Genomic DNA, 25,207 nt, shown 5'->3' on the forward strand with positions numbered 1-25,207 from the left:
ATCTGAGGCCTTTTTAGAAGTGAATTTTCTAACGATTGGAATCTACGCATAGTCTGGAATCTCCAAGCTGAGAAGGCAAAGAGTGAAATGGTAATTTCACAGTATATACCCCACTTTCCTCTCTCGTATATGTAGATTTGAAATAATCTTCACATGCTCTCTCCGATTTAGTAAAGATGTCAAACGTAGGTACAGCATCCAATTTCCAAAAGTCAGACAGCATCTGATTAATTTCCACTTGTATATTATTAACATAGATAGTAGGATTAATTTCTGTTGAATTATTCACACTACCTGAAATAATCCATCCTAGTTCAGAACGAGAAGCTACCGGTTTACCTTCTTCGCATTTAATTGTTTCTCCCTTTAAAAGAGGTAAGGCAATATCTACGCCTAAAAGTATATCAACAGGCCCACTTTTCTAAAATGCTGGATCTGCTAACATTAAATCATTATATTCCTCAACGTACTTCTTATCCAATGTAAAATGCGGCAAAGTTCCAATAATTCTATTGATGATAAATACTGGTGTTTTAAATGACACTTTCGCCGGAAAATGCGGAATGAAGTTTATTTCCGTAATCCCATTAGTTTTCGTATCCAAAGACCCTAAACATGAAATAAAAACTTTGGCATTTCTTCTTGCTAACCCTAGCCTTTGTACGCAATCTTCTGAAATCAGGCTTGCTTGACTGCCAGGGTCAAGGAGGGCTCTACACAACTGGTATTCACCCGATGAATCTAACACTTTAATAACAGCCGTACATAATAAAACTTCACTCTGAAAATTAAAGTCTGAAACACAAGATTTAATTACTGGACTAGAACTTGCGATATTCTTCCCTGACCCAGCCGACTGAGCACGAGGTTCTGGCCCAGGGAAAAATGGCTTAGCCGTCACTGATAATTCATTCGAACTGTTCGAAACTCCTTTAAGTGCCTTTGGTTCATTTTGAACTCTTTCGAAATGCAGTAGTGTGTGATGATTTTTAAAGCACTTTTTACATTTATGTGTACTTCTACACTCGAAAGCTTTATGGTTTGAAACCAAAAAATTAAAACAAACATTATTTCTCTTGACAAAATTAACGCGTTCCTGAACATTCAGATTTAAAAACTTATTACATTTAAAAACTGAATGACCGGCTTTACAATACGTACACTGCGCGCGAATCTCTGAAGCCAATGAAGTTAATTTGTCTTTTGTAACTTGAACACCTTGCGTTTTACCTGCTTGCAAGGTTCTGGCATGAGATTTCAAGAACTCTAGCAGATTATTAAGTGTTGGTATTTCCTCACTCTGTAATGTTCTTTCCCACCATCCTCTCGTCGAAGAATCCAATTTAAACTGTACAATTAACATTAAAATAGTATCCGCGAATTGCTCCACTTTGAATCCTAGATTTTCAAACGAACATACACACTCTCTTACAGTGTCTACTAACGCTAATATCTGACTAGGAATTTCAGCTTGTAAATTTGATAAATACAAGATTTTCTTTAATAACGATGAAAGTAATTCTCTCTTATGTGAAAATCTTTGACACAATAAATGCCACGCTATTTCGAAATTCCTGTCACAAATAGTTAAAGCTTGAACAATCCGCAAAGCATCTCCTTTTAAAGAACCCTTTAAATATTGTAGCTTTTGTGCACCTGATAAACGGTCATTATCCACTATCGCCGTTTTAAATAAATCAAAAAATGATAACCATTCTTCAGTACTGCCACTAAATACAGGAAGAGTTAGCTTAGGTAAGCGTATACTCGCTATTTCACAAGGTTTAGTTTCAACACTAATGTCTTTAACATTCTTAACTCTGGTTAGCATTAAAATTAACTCATCAGCAGTATCTTGTATGACCTGTTGTTCTTCTATAAATACATCAATATCTTTTTCTTCACACACTACAAATATGTTACTAAAAATATCCGAAAGTTCGATCATTAAGTCATTTAATCTAGATTTAAAAAGTTCCAACTGATCAACATCAGCAGAATCGTAAGTCACTGCAATTTTCTCTTTCAGTTTACTTAACTTAGCTTTAGCTACACGCTTTTTAGTCTTAAGCATTGTAAATTCCATTATCTAATAAGAAAGATAAAAAAAAAACCCACTGACTCACCAAATTTACTGTGACTCCGTAGCCGACGGACCATAAAATATGTACGTTCCGTTGTTTAAAAATAGTAGACTGTAAATTGACTTGATATTACTTCAGTATAGAACCCAAAAAACCTCAAACTCATAACGTTGACTGAAACTTCTTTATTTGACTTTCAAATAGTAAGTTAGTTGAGGAACGGCGAAGACCACACTGCCAACTCCGAACTCAGTAGCGGCTTACCAACACAAACTCAGAAGAACCTCTGCTTAGTTGAAACTCCAGTAATTCACAGCAACCTCAAAGCTCTAAACGCGAGCTTTAAAAACCTAACAAATTTGCGTCTGCGCTGCTCCTCGGTACAAAGAAAGAAATACAATTTGCATAACATCGAACAGTGGTTTTTGGAGACATTTTAGGCTTAAAGTTTGAAATGTAGACAAAAAAATTTAGATAGAAATATGGCAGCGTGGAGTTTCTCGCCAAAAATTTGGCGACTTGAGAGTGCATATCAGAGTAGTTCCAATGTTTTAATAAAATAAAAAGATGTGGTGTGTATTTAATTATGGCAAAGCACACTAGGTCTATCTGCCTAAGGGGAGGGATGCCTTCGTGAAGGACTTTCTAAGGGAAACTGGCTCGTATACATGTTACACATGGGGAAAACCACGAAAACACCCATGCAACCAGCCCGTTCCCAGGATTCAAACCTCGGACCGAACTACCAGAGTTCATCGACTTAACCGCTCAGCCGCTGGTGGGCCCTAAAATAAAAAGAAATACAGAAAGATGGATTTTATAAAACCCCAACTCTTCTAAGTATCCAAACACAATGAAATTCACTTACCTATTCCTCAAAAACTTGTTTCTAAAAACTGATTCTAATTACTGGAGAATTTATAATGTTCCCTATGAATGTGATTTAATATACAATAGTTATGATGAAATTTTGTAGCAACATATGAATTGCAAGTTTTATATATATATGTTTGTCTAAACAACAATAATATACTTTAGTATTTTTACATCTTTTTAACTTTTAAGGCATTTTACATTTCAAACTGAAATTCTAAGTTCATATTTCAAACTATTCAACAGTAAAAATTCAGTCTTATGAATTTACAACAGTACATATTATTTCCATTAAGAATGTAAATGAAACATTTATAATTTTTATAGTTGTAAATTTTGTATGAATTTTTATTTATTATTATTTTTTTATTATTATTATTATTATTATTTTTATTTTAATGTCTCCGTCTAATGGTAGAATCTTTTGGAGTTCAAATGTTTTCATTTCAGTGATAAATTTTTGGAAAAAGAGACACAAAATATATTTGCTCCCTGAAAAAGCATAAATGCATGAAAAGCTGTTCTGCAAAATTAGCGCTAGTCAAAGATTGGATTTTGAAAGCTGTTTATTTCCTTTTTTTAAGGTTCAGGTTTCAACCTTAAAATACGAAAAACTAGGAGGTTCATGTACAACCAACAGGTTTTTCACATTGTTGATGACAATATATTGAAAGAATTAAAAACTGACTGATATTCACTTTCCATTTTACAAGCAATACTTAGGTTACTGAATTATTTATAATTCTGATGTAAAATATATTAATATTTAATGGCATAGCCAAATTTTATGTTAGTACACATTTTATATAAGCTGTTTAACTGCTGTATCGGAAACAAAAAACTGTATCGGAAACAAAAAACTAAGTATGTAAGGATTCAGTCAAATTGAGAAATAGTAATTTTTCTTCAAGTTTGGCAAATTTCACTTAGAAAAATCTTGAGTATACAATGAAAGCTTTTAATCATCTGATAATTTTAAATAAAATCAAAATAAAATTAATAATACTTTACATACTACTGAATGGATAAACTTAATACCATATATACTAAACCAAAACTAAATACAAATATTAACTGATTGCACATTGGTTGAATTTTCATAAAATTTCTACAAATATCTATAGCAGATTAAGACAATTCATACCAAATAAAATTTCATGACAAAAATTATACTGAAAATCACTAGGGATAGGGAAACGGATTTTTTATAAATTAAGTTTCATTAATTCAATAAATTCCATTAATTACAATGAAACATTTTCAATACGAAGGCTTCTAAAAACTGGAACTTTTAGAAAAACCCAATGTAAAACTGGCAGCGTTGGAATCTACATTAAGAACTAGAGTAAACTCTTTATTCTTCTGTCAGCTTTTGGCATCTAAGCTTTGACTTCATTAGTAAGTTAACTTCATTAATTTATAAGAATTAACTAAGTTATAAACTCTGAAAACCAAAAATAAGAGGTAAAAAGTTAGGCTGTACACATAATATAAAAATAGGTTGCAAAACCGGGAGATTTGGCAGCTATGTTAAGGACGTACGTAACTTTCACTTGTCAGCAGCTTTGGCTATTTAAGATTTAACTTATTAATAAGTTAATTTCATTAATTTCTAGTAACTAACTAATTAAATCTATTCTTAAGATAGCTAATTCTATTCCTAAGTTATAAATGTTGAAAACCATAAATAAAAGATAGGTAGAATGTTACGCTGCACACATAATACAAAAACACATTAACAAAACTTTGTGAGATTTAATGAACAGAATATTTAGTATACAGAGAAGCAATGTTTCTCAAAATTTCAGCATTGAGTAATTAAATATGCAATCAATTTTGGAAAGTTACCTGATATATTTCAAGGTAAGATGCAGACACTAAATACTGTGTATTTTCTGATCGTGCTATTCTACTAAATATATGTTTAAATGAATTTGGAATAACTCCTTCATGTTCTGGATCTCCAATAACACCTAAAAATGTAAAGCAATACATACAGACATAAATAAACCCTCTATTCAACATAAAAAGTTCAATATCTAGTACGTTAAGTTTAAATCCTGCAGTAGGCATTTGGAATACATATACAATATACATCATACACCCTATACACTTTACATTGCTTGATTTGGCCATGCACTGTTCCCCATACAATTTCATGGAATGCCTTTTGCTGTCATTTGAGCAAAAAATTCCTAACAGGAAATGTGTAAGATCTGCAAGCATTTCAAATTGGAGTACAGGTTTCATCCATGCAATCTACTACATACAACAACAAATTACTGCAATTCTTTGTATTTCTTTTTTAATTAATTTAAAGTAATTAATTACACTTAATTCTCATCCATTTTATTATAATCTGGCTTTACTTTACACTATTTTTTTTTTTTTTTTACAAAAAGGGAAAAAGGATTACATTCTGAGAGCAGCAACTGCTTAATGCTTCCCACATGCCCAGTAGACACTTATTTATAATAAAGCATGTGAAAGTTCCTGATTCTTAATTTCACTTCAGTACTAAATAAAACACCTCCATGCTAAAGAAACACGATCATTTATTAGCATAAAACTACATGGTTCACGATCATTTATTAGCATAAAACTACAATAATTTGGCACTGTAGCTGTGCTATTGCTTAGCTTGTATCTCCAACCAAAACATTTTATCAAACTTTATTGCTGATTTTGCACTTCTGAATATCATATAACCCTTATGCTAACCTGGCAAATCTATTATTTTTTTTTTTTTTTTTGCTTTAATCACATGACCCATGGAAGATTTAAGAAATGATTCATGCAGCAATGTCTAAAAAAAACTTTATTCTGAATATCAGTAATTGAATACCAAAGAGCATGGTAACCCTTTATGCTGGCATTAAGCTAGGTGACAATTACACACATAAGCCAACTGTGTTGCGACTGGACTGCTAACTGAGCTGGCAAGGAGAAATTTCTAAAAATAGATTTTGTAAATGATACTCATAAGCCATTTAATGCTGTTTGATTTATGAATAACCGATTTCTTGTTCTGATAAGCCTAAAGGGCAATTTTCTGTTATGTGTGTACCATTTTTTTCAGCATATGGCAGGTGATGATTTATGGATGACTTAGCTTTTTGGTGCATAGCAGGCTACCTGCCAAACAGTGTATGTGCATTTACCATCTATCAACAATTCTTAGAGCTAGAAATTGATTATTACTAAAAAAATGTGACAAAATGCATGGTAGGTACATAATGGAAAAGTACTGCATTAACTTACTAAGCTTGACAATGATAGTTGCAAATGTGAAGGTTCTGCAAACAAAAAGCAAAATTTTCGAATTAATGGAATTCGTGAAGAAATGTGGAGAAGTAGTAATAAATGATGATGATGATGTAACAGAAGTATTCCATTGTAATGACAATGCCTCAACAAGCCGTCAACTAATGGACGGTGAAATCTGTGCTTTGTTTGCAAATCCAAAAAATTTCACTACCAATAGTGAAGAAAGTAACAGAGATGTGGTTAGGAACAAAAAATTTCAATTGACATTTTAGTGGGATATTTTGACATGGTAATTTCAAAACCTGAACTGTGTAACTGAACATGAAATTATGTCTATTTATAAAATTAAACAGAAAGTATTAGCAGAAAAAAAAATTGAAGCAACTCAAAACAGCTTACATCAAAAAATATGTTTAATAAAACAAGCATATTTTTTAATTGGATTCCCTATAGGTCATAAATGCTTCATTATTTCATAAACAACTATTTCAGACTTAATTTTATAATTTCTACATGTCAGTTTTTGTTGATTTAAACTGGTGACCTGAAATCTGGGAAATTCTCAAATCTGGAGTTACCAAAGTCCTGGCAAGTCCAGATCTTGAAATTTGCACTGTATTACAAATTTTTAGGAAAATGGCCACTTTTTCAGCTATTTTCCTGCCTACTGATCCATTCAGTAAATCCCCCCCCCAAATAAGCTAGTATTCACTGCTTGAGGCGTTTGCCGTGGGGATAAGGGTCAAATCCACTGGTTATTTCATTCCTATATCACATTTTATCTAAATGAACCTCAGAAAGTTAAATAATATTGCAAGCCCCAAAACAAGGGGAGATATTATATCAAAATATGCATGGATTAATATGCAATTAAGGCATGGATTAATATGCTAGACTATTAGTACATGAACAACCATACAAATTGCATTCTTCCATTCATTAGAGTGATATACAGCACTTTTATTCTGCAATAACTAATGCTATTAAGGAAAGGGGAAATAAAATTTTTAGCTTCACAAATATAATACAAAACATTTTAAAATTTTAACATAAGAAAACATTAACTTTATTTACAAGTGAAATAAGTAATCATGATTTTCAGTTTCAAAACAATATGCATATAGTCATCATCAATTTCTCATCAATGCAACTATTTACAAAATTCTTTTGATATGCTTACTCCAGCATTAAGCACTAAATAATACAGAATAACAAAGTCACAACTTATTAATTTATTTACAATAAAAAAAGGAAGCAAATAATAAAGTTGAAGTTTTCAATATCACAAATGGCATTTTTTTAAATACATATAAATTCTCAAACGAAATTTTGGCAATATAAGACAATGCAATTACATGAAATGGCAAATTAGCAAAGTAAATTTGCAATTTAACTCAAGATAAAACTAATGTATGCCAAGGATACTTACAATTAAAAAGCACATTTACAAAATAAACTGAGACAGTGGAATGATTAAGCACAAATCTGTAAGCCAGCACTAAATATCGACTAGAAATTAATTATGTTTCTGTAATACATGATGATACCACACAGCTAATTAAAGACTCACTAATATACTTTAAATAACTTTTTAAAAAATCTTATTTTGATGAATCTTTTATTTCAAAGATTCAACAAAGTGAAAAGATGTTAGAACTATAAACTTAATTTTCAGTTACTGTAGCATAATATAATTGCTTTCATTCTGTTATGAAAAAAAATCATAATAACAGTGAAGATTCTGTAGATTGGAAATCCGTTGAATCACCCAACCTTGAATCATTTGTTAATAGAAATGTCTGTTCAAAACATAATACATTTAGATTTTACATTAAAATTGACACATCATATAATAAAACAATCATCAAGTTACAAATAATTTCCCAAGCTAATCAAGAAATTCAAGAGACACATAAACTACATACAGTTATAAACTTTAAAAACACATAACTTATCATTTGCATTTTAAAAAAATTTGATGTTATGTTAAAATTTTTCTATATTACCCTCCATAGTATATGTTTTTCCAGCACCAGTTTGACCATAGGCTATGATTGTACCATTGAAACCGTCGATAACAGAATCCACTAATGGTCGAAACACATCATCATATAAATCAGCTTGAGCGCTACATAAATAAGAAATAAAGTTTCTTCCAGGATTTGAAAAAAATCATTTAATTATGAAACTGCTTCTATAATAAACTTTGAAGGATTAACCGTTTCTTAATATGTTTCATTAAAAGTGTATATGGAAAAACAGCACTATGTTTACATTATACATATCAGTGGAATGTTACAATATTACACTCTGATTTTTTATTTCTATTAAATGCAGACAAAAAATATTACATAGGCCAAGGCTCGGATCATATGCTCTAGTTGCAAAGCTTAGGAAATTACCTGAGATTTCCTTTAAATTCCCACTTTTTACTATTTTCTACTAACTAACTTCCATAAACACAGCTGATGAACCAGCAATTACTGTTCACTTACGCATCGAAATAAACCACTACCAACATATTACTGATAAATATATTCTAACATAAATATCAATAAACTTTAAAGTAACATTTATATTTGAAAATAAGTTTAGATCTCGAATAAAACATCACTCATGTAAACAGCAAACATTCTTTCATAAGCTAGTATATGTGCAGATTTTTAACTCATTCTAAAAGTGTTGTGTTGCCACTTCCAAAAAACAAAACTAACCATAATTATTAGTGGCCAAAAAACATTAAGTAAATAAGATATATCCAAAATACACATAAAATATAAAATTCATGTCATCTAAATTCCAACATTTATATTATATTTTTAAAAAGCCAAGTAGCACGACAACGTCATAACAACGTTGCAAACTGGTCGCGAGTCATGTTGCAAAAACGTTGTAATATATCGTCTTTAAGATGCCCAGATGTCAGCAAATCTCCACACTTTTGCAACCATTGCAAAGACGTCTTTATTATGATCGAGTTGTTTACAGATGAGGTTTTTGTCGCATAGATGTTGTTATTGCATCTTTCGCATTTTATATTTTGGTTGCAAAAGCATTGTATCATGATGTCTTCACAATGCCTTAATGTTCACAAAATTCCACCTTTTTGCAACAGTTGAGAATTTTGTTTGGTTTATTTAAGTATGGCAAAGCCCACTAGGCATCCCTAAGGGGAGGGATGCAAGGGAAACTGCTTCGTATACACGCTGCACATAGGAAGAATCACGAAAACGCCCATGCAGGCAGCTCGTTCGCGGGATTCGAACCTCTGACCGAACTACCAGAGTTCAGCGACTTTACCGCTCGGCCGCTGGTGGGCCTGCAACAGATGTGAAAATGTCGTTATTATGTCTTTGCATTACATACTGATTTATGCAGAAAAATAAGCTTAATAATTAATATATTTTTCTTCTTTTTTAAAATTTTGTATTCCTTGTATTTATCTAAAGTTCAAATATTTTATCATTTCCTGAAAACCAGAAGATAATACAATTTTTTCTCTTTAGAGTAAATATGAATAATTCATAATAGCCTTAATTATTTTCAGTACGTCACACTATATTTTTTAAATAACTTAAATTCTAAGTTACAATTATTTAAGATTTAATCATTTTTTTCCCTCAATCCTTTAGTATGTGAGATTAATTATGAACACGGTTATTACAATTATATAACAATAGTAGTAGGCTTTAAGTAAGTAAAAAAAAAAAACTCAATCAGACAGAAATAAACGTAAAGCTATATATGTGGGTTAAAAAAAAAAAAAAAAAAAAAAAGAGCGTTTTTGATTTTAAAAGCATTATCACATTTACTTCTGTTAAATCTCAGAGATAATGAAAATTGCCGCTGTGATGATAAATTAGGAAGCGTAAGGTAACATAATCAGTATTTTACATGAACTCAAGTATAAATTTATTCATGTTTCATAGTAAAACATATACTTGTATATCTCCAAGATATGCAAATGAAGGACAGTATACAGTAGTTAATAAATGTGATCAAAAATATTTCATACAAAAGTATACCCAAATCTAATAACCAACAAAAAACTTCCCATATTCATATCTAAAATGACATAATAGCCTAACAAACAACATACATGACAGCACTATTTAAGCAAAAACATGAACTAGCAGTGCTTGAAAGTATAAATAGCCGAAGGAAGGTTAAAGAACTAAAATTTCCAATTAATAAAAAATTATTTGTGTTTTTAAAACAGGGTTGCCATTCAAACAGGAGAATGAAATTCCCTGACTTTTCCAGGTTTTCCAGGTGTGTTTCAAGAAAATTCCAGTCAATCCGCGTAATGTACGTTGGCTGTGCTAAGAGGTAAATTAATTATGGTATTACTTGTATTGTGTAGCAAATTCACTTAATTATTCAATAAATCCCAGAGGACATTTATTCTTAATTATTCTTGGTATACTTTGTTTGATAATTTTGTTTAGTTTCCCATTTAAGAAACTTAATAAAATTTAAGATATATATATTGGATAACAAATGTATGTTTTATTTAATTATTACTCATGATCATCACCAGTTCAACACGAGGCTAATCCGGTCCTTATAAATCACAACGCAATGCTAAATAGTTAGGTTAGATTTTAGGTAAATTTAATTTGCGTGAGGTATGTTCTTAAAAGGCACCTTAAGACTTGAAAACACAAATATAATTATAATAGTTGTTGTTTTCTCCACTGAAGATTGAGATTAGAATCTTCCCAATCTGGAATAAAATAAGACTTTTTTTGCAGACATTCTGCAGCTAAACGAAAGAAAGAAATCTATTTTAATAAATTGAAGTATTTTATATTTATTTTGCAGCATACATAAGGAAAAAATGTGTGCATTAAATTTCGTGATGGTATGTCATCATACTGCAGTAATTAATTTCAGGATTATGCCAGAGAAAATTTCCTGAAATTTGGAAATATTATTTACTAATAATAAATAAATTTAGAGGGAAGAAGGAACATTAAATTATATGAATAACATAAAAATAATTACTTAAAAATTGAATTATAATAATCAACGATATTTTAGCGAATACAGTTATATTACATGGCTAGCCTAGATGACTGATTACTATTTTTTTATTTTACTGCAAAATGGCAAGGTATTTATTAAAAAGAAAAAAAAAAAGGGTTTAAAAAGATTTTGCGGTAAAATTCTAGTATACGGTAAGGGTTTGGCACGATTTTGAAAATTGTCGCAAGACCAAAATAACCCATTTACTGCGCATCAAGATGTCGCCAAATTCTATTATTATTCTAACCAAAGAACGTATGTAAAGAAGAAAAGGTTCCATACAAGTAAAATGCTATTACGCCGCTAGAATGCGGAGGGAAAATTTGCCAAGGGATTTGGCGACGGAACCTGGCGGTCAGAATTTCCCTCTCCGCGATGTCTACAGGAAATTGAGAAACACGTGTTAAGAAGAAACGCTCTTTGAGAAAAAGAAAACTACGAAAATCCGTTTTTAAATTATTGCGAAAAATCCATTTTCGCAATAATTTTAGAAACGGATTTTAGTAGTTTTTTTTTTTTTTTCCTTTCTCTGAAAATAACTAATCCATGAATTAATTTACTTGCGCCAAAAAATATTTTCTTTTCCTTTAGAGTTTAACCACTTGCACTAAGACTAAACTTCACGGTTGTGGTGCCGTGCGCTACAATATAACAAGCGGTAAAGTGTCTCATTTACGCCACTCCGCATCTGCGAGTGCAATCCAGAGCTGTAACTCGAGAAATAAACAATCTCGTTGTTAGGCAACGTGTGCACTATGTTATTTTCATTTTTGCGATAAATGCTTATCGACGTGGTGTTCACGTCGCTCGCGGTTTGAGACAAAAGCATCTTGACGTGCGTGGCACGTCTTTTTAGCGCAAGTGGTTAAAGAAAGTTTAAACGATATTCATTTTATGAACTCTTGATAACGTGACCTTCGAACTTCGACACCGGTTTTGAGCTTTGGTAACAGATATATCAGACATGCACAGCTGTTTCCCTCTATGATGGAACGGAGCCACAGCCACGTCTGTTGCAGAGAGGTTTTCCTTCTTTACAATACATATTCTTTGATTCTAACCTCCATAGTACCATATACTAGGATTAAACCCATTTTGTTTTATACGAGAACAGGTACTTTCTTTAGTTCATGCACTGCACATGCGATTCTCGAGAATACTGGAAACCAAAAGTTGCGGGAAAGTTGCTTTGTTTTTCTAAAAGACAATCAAATTGGAGCTGCGAAAATTGGCTCTATGCCAGCTACCAGAATGACACTCACGTGATACACAATTCGGCAAAAAAGTTACCTCTTCCGACGTCGGCGCAAAAATCGCTTTTTTTGGCGGGATCGCTGTATGAACTTCCCTGACTTTTCCCGGTTCTCCCGGTTTTCCAGGTAGCGTGGCAACCCTGTTAAAATAGAGAGCAATTAAAAGTGCAATTGGCATGCGGGTATACTTACACGTGCTTACACGTGCATACCACAAACTTACACGTGCACCTGGCATTTTTTCGTGAATTGTGCGGAAATATGGTTATTCAGGAAAATCGCAGTAAATCGAAAACTACTTCATTTTTATGAACGAAACTTTTTTATTTTACACTTAAATATATACTGTATGATTATTTAATAAAAAAAAACAATATTTTTATGAAATCACAAAAATAAACGATTTTAAAAATTTTACAATGTATTCAAAAATATTTTTTCATAACAAGTACTTGTGCAGACATCAGTTGACCAATAATCCTCTCAGGCGTCTTTACAAACTTGTCCCATGAAAATAATAAGCCCCAAAAATTTCTTCATCTCCGGAATCGTAATATCTCTCCATTTCATGCTTTTGGGAGATATTTTGAATTGATTCATATTTTGATAATAATACCTGCTTGATTCCGTGACTAAATATGCAAAAAAAGTCATTGCCTATAAATAACTTTAGTGCATCAGCTGTGGATTCAGGAACAATAGCCATGTTAGTTATCACAGGATGACCCAAAAACTCTTCAAGGTCTGGAGGATTGTCAATCGATGACCATTCATTTGCTTCTTCATCAGAAGTTGTTTCAGAACTACTAGAAATTCTACTTTGGACGAACACTCGAGAACGTGGAATAATGTCATCATCGTCACTTTCTTTGATATCTTGACTTTCAGAATCACTATCATACGAAAAGTCCGATAATCTGTCAGCGCATATTTCTTCATCACTATCTTTGTCACAACGGTTCATTTTATCAATCTAATTAATCAATAATAAAAAACCAAGCTTCAAATTGACAAAACACGACTTGCACATTCTGGAGCTAAGAATTCGACTGAAGACGAAATAACTCAACAAAAGACCAAGTAACTCGACAAACGTAACTTGCTGAAAGAAAAAATGCAAAGAGTTGCCTAGCAACACAAACAACACCCATATAATGTCACACATACATATCATTATACGTATTTAATAGATTTGTGGTGATTAGCGAGTATCCACCACAAATCTACTATATGTATTTTTACGTGACCCGCACTCCAATGACAGACTGCAAAAAACGTAAAAATATGTTGCCCGCATACCATACGTATTTTTACGTGACCTGCGCTCCAGTGACAGACGGATAAAAACGTAAAAATACGTTGCCCACATACCATACTTATTTTTACGTGATCCGCACTCCAGTGACAGATTGCAAAAAACGTAAAAATACGTTGCCCACATGCCAAGTGTTAATACTGATTAAATTTAATAATTCAAGTATTTATATTCAATTTATATTTCATTAGATGAATCTACCTTAGATTAACATATTTAGATGAACTAAAGTAATGAAACATTGAAAAATAAATCTTCTGCGGACTGCAGATTCTCGAAATGGCAGATTTAGTCTCGTTTCATTCTAAAACTAACGATGATGAACTATGAAAAAGATGCTAAAACGACCTTGTCTAAAAGCGGTCATATCATGACATTTCAGTGACGTTGACAAATTGCCAAGATGCAACGGTAAATATTTTGCATCTTCACTACGTTGTAAAGGTGTAAAAGTTACCACGACCATTTTGCAACCTCTAGCACCAGTTTGCAACGTCTTTGCTACATCATGTGCTACTTGAGAAATTATATAAAAAAATTCTTTTTGAGGAATTCAGATTGCTAAGAAATTTTACGGAAACCAGCATTATATTCAGGATCTTAGAAATAGAGGGAAATGAAGATCTATGATTACTTATGAATTATTTAACATTTCAATGCTTATACAAGAAATACATGGGGAAAAATTATTCTGTCTACAATCTTAGACAATTTCCATTAAAGGTGAACTCTCTCTATGAAACTACTTAGCTAAAATATCTCAAAATAACCAGCATTTCTGATAATATAAATTAATATCTGCAATGATAATATTACTGTCAAAGATGATCATATCCTATCACAAAGAAGACCATCAAATATATACTGGGGCAACGACCAGATACCTAATTTTTTAATCAAACTGAAATACTTTATGTACTAAACAAACCAAAGATTATATACAGAACAAAGTCCAAAATCCGGACTCATCGGTGTTATATATGTAACTGTATCATCACCAGAAGTTTTTCTGAAATTTTTAGTGATTTAGGAGTTCAAATATATATAGATGACTTATTAGTTTGGGGTAAAGATAAAAAAGAACATGATTTAAGATTAAAGAAGTTGTTGGACAGAGCGAGAGAAAAGTATGTTAAATTTAATTTAAATAAATGTAAATTTGGGCTGAATGAAGTAAAATATATGGGACATATATTTCCTAAAGATGGTTTAAAACCAGATGAAGAAAAAATTAAGGTTATTCTAGATATAAAATCACCAAAAAAATGTGAAAGAATTAGAAACTTTCCTAGGAATGATTACTCATCTCAAAATGCATCTCAAGAAGGACTAGGAGCAGTCTTACTGCAGAATAATTTACCAGTAGCATATGCATCTAAGGCATTAACAGATACACAGAAGAATTATGCTCAAATTGAAAAGGAAACTTTAGCTATTGTATTTGCATGCGAGAAATTTCACCAGTATATATTTGGAAAATATATTACTGTGGAAAGTTACCATAAACCACTGGAATCAATTTTCGAAAAGCCATTAAATAAATGCCCTGTAAGACTACAAAGAATGCATATAAGATTACAGCCATATCAGTTTGAGATAAAATATAAACCAGCAAAAGAACTTTTTATAGCTGATGCATTATCAAGATCATTCACTGATAAAGGATCTGATTTCTTTGAAGGAGACATAGAAGCTCATGTTGAATTGTTTGTAGAATGTATACAATGTCTAAAGTTAAAATGAAAGTTTTTCAACTGGAAACAGAAAAGGATGGAGAACTACAAGTTTTAAGAAAATTAATTAAAACTGGTTGGCCAGATGAAAAATGTATGGTTCCAGAACTGGCAAAACCATATTTTAACTTCAGAGAAGAACTATCAGAAGCAAATGGATTAATATTAAAAAATTCCTGTGTTGTTGTACCAAGAAGTTTACGAAAAGATATGTTAAGCAGAATTCATTATGGTTATTTAGGAGTAGTAAAATGCAAGATCAAAGCAAGAGAAATATTATATTGGCCAGGAATGTCGAAAGAAATTGAAGATTTGGTACTGAATTGTCAAACATGTTTAAGTTTACAAAAAGCTAATACTAAAGAACCAATGATATCTAAAGAAATACCTAATGGTCCGTGGGAAGTATTGGGAACAAATCTCTTTTATTTTCAAGGAAGATATTATCTAATAGTTATAGATTATTTTAGCAAATATGTTGAAATTGGACATTTGGAAGATTTGTCAAGTGTAGCAGTGATAATGCAATTGAAATCAATTTTTGCAAGATATGTTATTCCAAAAATAGTATATTCGGATAATGGTCCACAACATAATTGCAGGAAATTTAAAGACTTTGCAAGAAGATGGAATTTTGAAACCAGAACTTCAAGTCCAAATTACCCACAATCTAATGGAATGGTTGAAAGACATATTCAAACTGTAAAGCGATGTTTTTATAAAAAAGGGAGATGTAAAGCGAATGTTAGAAAAAGCTGTACTTGACAACAAGGATCCATATTTAGTATTACTGGAATATCGTAACTCTCCTATTTCAGATGATATTAAGTCACCTTCAGAATTGATGTTTGGAAGAAAAGTAAATGGATTGACGCCTATAAGAGAGAATTTCGTCCAAGCTAAACGATATGAAGATCATAAACAACACTTACTGATACAAAAAAGTTATTATGATAGGAATGCAAGACTGTTAAAACAACTGAAAATAGGAGATCATGTTTACATAAAAGAGAAAGGGAAAAACTAAATGAAAGAGGGAAAATTATAGAAGAAGTAGAAAGACCACGTTCCTATAGGATTATAAGAAAATTGTAGAAAGGAACAGAAGAGACGTTCTTAAAGGAAATAATCAGAAAGCGTTTGCAATACAAAACAACTATGAGAATGAAGTTATAAATGAACCAGAGATACCTGAGAATAGCAGGAGCACTACAAATTTAGATGTGCCTGCAAGTCCTTCAAAACCTAACAGAAGCGTGTCACCAAATAGTGAAAGAGGTATAGTATCATCAAATTTTTCAAATGGACATAACTACATTACTCGATCTGGTAGGACTGTTAAGAAACCTTATTATTTAAAAGAATATGTTTAATTTTACTACTATTAGTTTTTATAAAAAAGGGAGATGTTATATATGTAACTGTATCTATCATTACCTTTAATCATAACTGTAATATAGAATAGTAGATGAGCAATGTAGAATAAACGATGTTTATGTACATCTTGGTAATCATCACTGAGCACATACCCGACATAAATAAAAAAAACAACACAATCGGGACTTTGGCAATTCCGAATTTGGGATTTTTCTGGATAATAGATCATCAATTTAAATTTAGTAAAATGGCATACAGAAATTATAAAATTAAAAATATGAAACCGTGATTTATGATATAATGAAGTATTTATGATCTAAAGAGTATCAAAATTTACAAAAAAAAGCTTAATATTTATTTTTTTACCCTATTAAACATTTCTTTCAAAGCAAATTGCTTCGTTTTTTGTGCTAATACTTTCTCTTTAATTCTGTAGACAGTTCTGTTGGTGGTTTTGAGGTCCAGATTTTAGATCATTCTGGATAATGGACGTCCGGATTTCGGACTTTGTACTGTATTTCTAATTCTTACAAGGCTAAAGGGATGTCACCTTAAATTTATATGGAAAAATTCTAAATATGGAAAATCAAGTTCTTAATTCTCTTCTTTTATAGAAAAATATTTCTAAAATTCTTAACAATAAACTGCAGTAACTTCTGAATCGTTAATTTTATCCTTTTGCAGTGTGGAATAATTATTCATAAAACTTTAATTTCTCAAATATAATAAAGCACTTTTAAATTACTCGTCACATTTATAAGTTGCTTACACACTTTTTTAATTCTTGTCTATGCTATCTATGTTTGTCAACATAAAAAACAAATCAGTGTTTAACAGATACCAAAGTTATACATTTTTCTTTTTGACATTACTGCAATCAGACACATTTATTTTGAAGCTAATAATTCAAAGCATGTATGTAAGTGGGTTTCTTATCAATATTTTATTTTTAATTTTATAAATCTTAATTATTCATAGATGAAGATCTTTTGATGACCATAGATTAAGGTTGTCTGCAAAGCAAAAAGTAAAAGAACGATTAAAAATTACTAAAATAAATTTAGAAATATAAAGTTACTAAAACTGCTATTGGTAGTCTTTTGAAAAAGAAGTAGGCAAAAATGTACACGATGTATAAAAGTAACATGATGGTTGAAATACCTTTACAGAGTTAAAACTACAATAGTGCATAAGTGAAATAAAGAAGTGATAACCTAAACAGAAACTCAAAGTGACAGATTTCGTTAGATGAATATTTTGAGTGATTTTTGAAATTATTAAATAAAAAGTTTTCTATCAATTTTTAACATGAAAGGTGTTTTAGCACTTTAAGCATATTAATCACCTTCACTGATACTCATCTTTAAGATTATCACCTCTGCAAAAGAACAGAATAGAACATAATCGCAGATGCTCATTTTAAATGCATTCATAGCACTTATATTACAATAATTTTATAACAGGAGATACTGCTTACCCGCCATCATATACTGCATCAAAAGTGAAATATTTAGGGCTTTGTTTCAAATTGTGGATTTCTACACCACCAGATTCAGGAAACAGCGTAACTACACTGATGGGGGAGAAAAACAAATTAAAACACCAGACATTTTTTTATATAAAAACTGCACACATACAAGTACACAAAAGTTTAGAGTTATTAGAAATTGCTGTACAATTTTGTTACTGGCATAGTTTGTCAATCTTCTGCAGAATTAGAGTCAATTTTTCACTACAAACACTATAATCACTGGTATTGGATAAGGTATGACAATTTACAAAAGACAGACAACATTTACAGTCTGAGACTATTCAGTTTGAAACAAAAATGGATGTAAAGAGACTTTTCTATGGTATCCATGTTTACGCATGTGTGTGTACGTGTATGTACTTTAAAGAATAGCCACAGTTGAAGCAGTAACAAATTAAAAAGAAAAGAGGCAAATCTGCGCTGAAGCTGCTAGATCATAATAAATTGATAATGAAGTTAAATGTCGGAACATAAATTAAATATAAATTTAGTTCTAAAAAATATAAAAGTCTACCTATTTCTAGCTACAGGAAATGGTTACAAAAACCGAGTAAACACACGTGAAGGGTACAATTAAAAACGTTTAGAGTTTTAAAAAAAATTTTTTTTAACTACAGAACATGAGACTCCAAAAATACAAATTGTAATAAAATCGCCTTGAAAATTAATCTCCTCTGTTTAAAGCTTCAAACAGAACTTGTCAAAGGAAAAGCGTTTCGAAGCCTTATTAATAAGTTCCGAATAAACGTTTTGTTCCCCTGAACCATTTGAGATTTTAAACTGCTTTTTCAATACTTAAATCATAAATTTTAAAAGGAATTTCAAATGAGTCTCAAATACTCAGATCTTTCCTTTACATGTGTTCGTATACTTGCCAACCTATGACACTCAAAAATCAGGAGATTTTTTAAAGAAATCAGGAGATTTTTCACAATGTTAAAAAGACTTTTTAAATGATAAAAATATAGTTTTTAATAATGAATTAACTTTAAATAGTTACTAAGCCTTAAATGCAAGCAACAAAAAAATACCTTAGACATAAAAAACATGTTTATTACTTGCATCGTTTATTAAAAAAAAAAAAAAAAAAAAGACACTTTAATCAGTTTTCATACAAATGTTATGAACAATGGCAGATTTTGTTTTCGTTAAGAAAGAAACTTCATAATTTTGTTCATAGCAATTGCCATGTAGGCCTGCTTTTGCTAATAAAAGTTTTTCTAATGTGTCATCACTAATATTAGATCTAAATTTAGTCCTCATTTTCACATTTTCACATTCACACATTCACATTCTCATTTTCACACTTTCATCCCCTCACTCTCCGCATTACTATGTCAAGATGGCCAACATAATTCTAGACAGTTCACTATATTTTAAAATTCCATCAGTACCTTTCAGTTTTCCAATTTAAACTCCACTGGATGTCAATCCTAGCTGATTTTATAACTTCATCCAAGTTTTCTAATTGTAAACTGCAAAATTGCGACTGCAGTATATCAGTAACCACATCAATATCATCATCTTTTATGACTAAACGAAGTAACACAGAAAATCTGTTCAAAAAGTACCTTATATCAGAAAAAGATGCATTCGCTAGAGCAGAAACATCAGCCACTTTAGCATGCAAAATCACTTCATCATTGACTGGAAATTGATGTAGTATGTAATCACATACTCGACAGAAGTAACTTCTAACGTGAAGATAAAACTTGTTTTTGTCTTCTGAAAGTTCTTCCACTACTTTTGTAGTTGCAGCTCCTATTACCAAATCTTCATCTTTCTTCTGATTTTCTATTTCACCATAAATCACATCATATATAGAATTACAAGACAAAACACAGACTGGTTTTACAAACTTTGATAAAATGTCTAAACAGATCATAAATCATTGATTGCAAAACATGAATTAATGGAATGTAGAATTGTGTTAAGAACATTGAATGATGGCAAAATGAATTGTAAAAAAAAGCAAAAAGCTTTGTTAAGGTCCGAAGAAAAAAACATAAATATTCGTTCTTCACAAGATAAACGTACAGTAATCGGAAAATGTTTCGTGTGTTGAGCAATTTTTTTCATTTTGAGAGAAATTTGTATCAGCTTTACGCTTATATTTTGCAGTATTATTTTGAGAACTGCCAGTTGAATTGCTGAATGATGCAGAAATTATTTTTCTCAAGCCTATTTTTAACAATGGAAGTAGTAACTACATCTCCATTTACTTTAGGTACTTTATAACTTTCAATAGAGCCTTTTATCTTAACTCTCGAAGCATTTACTTCTTTAAAAAATGCAAGAAGTGGGTTCCATTGATCGAGGATTCTAGATAAGCATTTCTTTAAAGACAGCCAGCGTGTACACAAATTTTTCTCATTTCAGTATTATGCAGCTGTTGGAACTGTTTCAATTTTTCCTTTCTTTTAGAACTCCTTTCAAGATAATAATAAATATAAACAATGTGTTCATCCACATTTATTGGTAAAGAAGCTGCCCCTTTTTCAGCTGCTAAATTTAAGAGGTGACAGGTGCACCTCATAATCTGCAAATCTGAATTTGCCTTTCTTAAGATGCCTGCAACACTAGTCTTCAAGCCTACTATTACTGGTGCAATATCGGCACCAAGTGCTAAGTAATTATCCAGAGGGACTGCATTTTCTTTTAAAGTTTTAATAATTAGCTGTGCTATATTAAAGCCTGTCGAATGTCCTTCTAAAGTGGGGACAGAAAGTAAGCTGATTTCTGAAGACTCTGGATTAAAAAAAAGAAACAATTGAATACAGTTTTAAATTGGTATTATTGCTTCCATCCGTAGAGAGGCAGAACGGAGCTGTTTTAATGCAATCAATAACTGAAGATTTATTTTTCAAACCCATTTCTTTAACAATTGTACCTGTTTTGGTCCTTGCACTTGAGTATTTCTTAGCGATTTCACTATTGAGAAACATTTTTCTAAATAAAGCTGCAGCATGATCCGATGCAGCATTCAGTGGCGGGTTGTGCTCCAGTAAAAAGGCAGCGAACAGACATTCTACATTAATCACTTTTTGGTCTTTTGTCTCCGAAGAAAAATTTAATTTTTCCTTTTTTTTTCAAAACAACTCATGTTGTCCTTGTGTGTTTGTGTACGCACATGTTTGAGAACATCTGCCCTTCCACCATGCGAAATCGAAAAATCGCAACGACTGGTGGTACACATCGCAAATTTATTACATTTCCTTGAGGAAATAATGGAAGGAAAGTCAACTGTGTAAGATTTTTGAAACGTGCACGAGTAATTTCACCTTTCTCGCAGACATAACAAAAGATGATAATTTCTAAAACTATTTCCCAAAAGCACGTGTACTCACACAACTCAGGACAAGATGAACGAAATAACGAAAGAACATCCAAATAACGGCCAACGGCCTTGAGCTTGCTTTGTGCTCATTGGCTAATATATGCCAGATGACACGCAGTGGAGCTCGATGCCCATTGGAGAACTGGAGAACGACGTTTCTGGATACGTATGCTGTCACTCACAAAGCAGAAATTCTCATCTGATTTGCAAGGTTTTATTTTAGATATAATCTAGAGAAAATTCAGTTGCTTTCAGACGTCCAAAATCACTTTTTTTTTTTTTTTTTTTTTTTGTTCATATAATGAAGTATTAAGCTAAGTTCCATAAAAATCGTGAGAAATATTAAGAATAAGAAAAAGTTGGGAGAAATATATTGTAAATCGGGTTGGCAGGAGAGCGGTCGAAAATCGGGAGAGTTGGTAACTCTGTGTTCGTATTCAAAGCAAACAAAAAATATATAAAAAATTAACAAACCAAAAAAAAAATACATAAATGCTTAAAAATAGTTCAAACTACTTAAAAATAGACAAGTGAAATAAACAAATGATAAATTAAATCAAAAAAGAAAAAAATTCTAAAGCAAGAATTAAAGAAGCAAAAACCTTCTAAAAATTGAAAAATGACTAAATTGTTCACAGTCGATGTATACAGTACAAAAGGAAAGGCTGACTCCTCATTACATATTTTTTCTTTTTTTATGAAAAATTATAATTACTAAAAAGTTAAGTAAAATTTAATGCTGGAGCTACCGTTGTGAAAAATATGAAAAACTTACTGCTTATGCAAACTTCTATTCTAGAAAATCAAAAGGTGCCTAAAGCTGTTAAAATAATGGATGCACAAAAACGTTTGTTAAAATTTAATCGAACCTTGCTTATGGGTTTACCAAAGAGTGAGGTAAGTGGTTTCCAAACTGGGATATCCAGTGGTTGACAAATACAAGTGAACAAAAAAAAATTTTTAAAAACTGTGCTTTTTAAGTGTGAGTCTATTAGTGGAAACACTAGAAAGGGGTGTTAAATTGTGCAAACTATGAAGAAAGCAATGAGTTGGATGATAAAATAGCATCTTATTTTCTGGTTCAAGTCTTGAAAACTAACCAGTAAAGATGGCGATGCAACTCCCCAATCCTAAATTTTAATACTGGCCAAAACTTCAGGAAAACAAAAAACAGGTGTTAAAAAAGTCAAACTTCTTCGTATAATCGAAGTATAATACGTCCTAAAAATCTAAAAAGGCCATTTTTTTTCATTAGAGACAGGACAGAAATACAGTATTTAATAAAAAGTACATAAAGAGAGTAGTACATTCATTAAAGCCTAGGATATTTACTAAAAGAAAAGACTTTTAATAACACATTCACACTTAATTACTTTAAAATGTCATCCAACTATTACCTTCTTTTCAGGTTTGGGAAATAATTATCATTTCACTGTAAACACATAGTTTAAATAAGTTAATGCCAGCTTTTTTTAAAGTGTGTGAAATTGTGAATTTGATTTTCTATGAGAAGGTTTATTTAGTAATTCTTCTTCTATAATTATTATAAGGTACTATGTTTGGTTGCAAACTTTTTTATTCTAAGAATTTGCATATTAATAGTATTAAGTATAACTTTCTTGGAGATGTTGGAATTCCAATTCATGAGTTTAATGGTTTGAAAAGTAAAATCTCTTCTTTTATCATTAACCTTTAATTTCTTTGTTATAATTGACCTAATAAATGTTTTGTAAATATTTTAAAATCTGTAAATCAAGGTAATTGATATCTTTTTGCCGTAGGCTAGTTTTGTTAAGTTTGAGGCGAGTAGAATAGACATTTGCTCCTTTTATTTTATTAACCCTCTGAGCGGCCTGGGTTTTTGGAACTGTCACGAAGGCCTGTATTTAAAAAGCATTTAATAGCTAAATTTTTAGCTAGTTTAGTCTCTATTTTCATAAATTTACATTCATAAAGATGGCATTTATCGTTTTAATGAAAATAAGAAAGCAAAACAGCTTAAATTATAAGCTAACATATAACAAGTGACAAAAAAAATCTCATAATCGGCTAATGCCGCTTATGGTGCTCAGAGGTTTAAAGTTGTTGAATGCAATGATGTCATCAACATATCTACACACACATAAGGTTTGATTTTAAACGCAGAAATATTTTTAACATGTAAAAATTATATTTTTCAACAGGCAGTTAGCAAACCTTTGACATACAGTGGAAAAAGAATAACAAATTTTATAAATGAATTAAAGGCAATTTAGAAATTTTGGGATAGAGGAAAAATTTTTGAATTTTTAGGTTTTCCAGACATACCTTATGATTATTTTAATAATTACAATTATGTGCCCTGTAGCTGCATGAATAATTTTCACCCTCAGTTTCTAGTGGGAAAAAAATGCCTAGATCACAAAAGTTTTTTATTATTATTATTATTTATTTATTTCATAAAATGCTAATACTTTCATTTTAACAATAATTGGATAAAATATCAATTAACTGAACCAAAGGGGACAAAAATGCAAAGCACAGCACAAATTTTAATATTCATCTCTGTTTACTTCAGAAATGGAATTTTAAATATAAATAAACATAATAATGCTTTAAAACATTTACAATGCCAAGTACAATACCTGGTGCTAATTAAAATCACTTTCCATTCCAAACATATTAGAGTTTATTAAGCAATTGAGTTTAATAAATGGCAATTTATATTTTGCAAACTGTGGTATCAGTTTTAAACCTTTCAAGCAAAATAATAACTGACAATTAATTTAACCCTCTCGCTGCATATCCCATGATTTCAACAAGCAACGTAGAAGTAGCAAAATTTGTGCAACCCGCGATTTCCGTGGGGATGCATTTTTTTCCGTTTATTTAACTGTGCAACCCACTTATGGTTTAATTTCGGCTTTTCTGTTATGTTTAATTATTTATTGAGATCTGGGTTAACAGATGGCATTAGTTGTCCATATTTCTGCAAAATACACAAACGCATTTTGCACCCTTTTGCGCACTCTTTTCAAAGGTCAAAGAAGTCTGTAGTTCAACTCTCAATCACAAGAGACTAACTGCTTGACATTTTTCTGGATATATATCCCCCAATTCCATTAGAAAAGAAACTAGTAGTAAAAAAAGAACTGAAACTGGCCAAAAAATTCTCAAAGAAACGTGTATTTTGTGCAAAAATGACGAGGTAGGATGCCTCAAGCCTTGTTTTGAAGTTTATCATATTACACTTCATTTCTAATAAATGTTTTGTAAATATTTTGCGTATTTTCATTAGTATACGTACCATTATATTTTATACACTAAATCATAATTCAATCAAGAATAATTTTCAAAAAAAATTTTTTATATGATTATTCTTCAGTTTAAATTTTCCGACAACCTTTTTTTTATATGATCTAAAAATTTC

The 25,207-nt window shown here is 31.1% G+C and overlaps 1 protein-coding gene across 3 annotated transcripts in view; it reads right to left on the bottom strand.

The window, feature by feature from the left end:
- LOC118199433 (kinesin-like protein KIF3B) overlaps window positions 1-25,207 on the bottom strand; it is a 149,992-nt gene that overhangs the window by 105,120 nt on the left and 19,665 nt on the right. For all 3 annotated transcript variants that reach the window (XM_035371299.2, XM_085807806.1, XM_085807807.1), the window contains exons 4-6: window positions 18,408-18,503; window positions 8,231-8,352; window positions 4,806-4,930 (exon numbers count right to left, since the gene is read on the bottom strand). In XM_035371299.2, the coding sequence (XP_035227190.1) occupies window positions 4,806-4,930; window positions 8,231-8,352; window positions 18,408-18,503 (343 nt within the window). The remainder of the gene's footprint in view (window positions 1-4,805; window positions 4,931-8,230; window positions 8,353-18,407; window positions 18,504-25,207) is intronic.

The sequence above is a fragment of the Stegodyphus dumicola genome, chromosome X1 (assembly GCF_044657685.1).
Source record: "Stegodyphus dumicola isolate Sdum_Otavi_A_Nest chromosome X1, ASM4465768v1".
Taxonomy (NCBI): Eukaryota; Metazoa; Arthropoda; class Arachnida; order Araneae; family Eresidae; genus Stegodyphus; species Stegodyphus dumicola.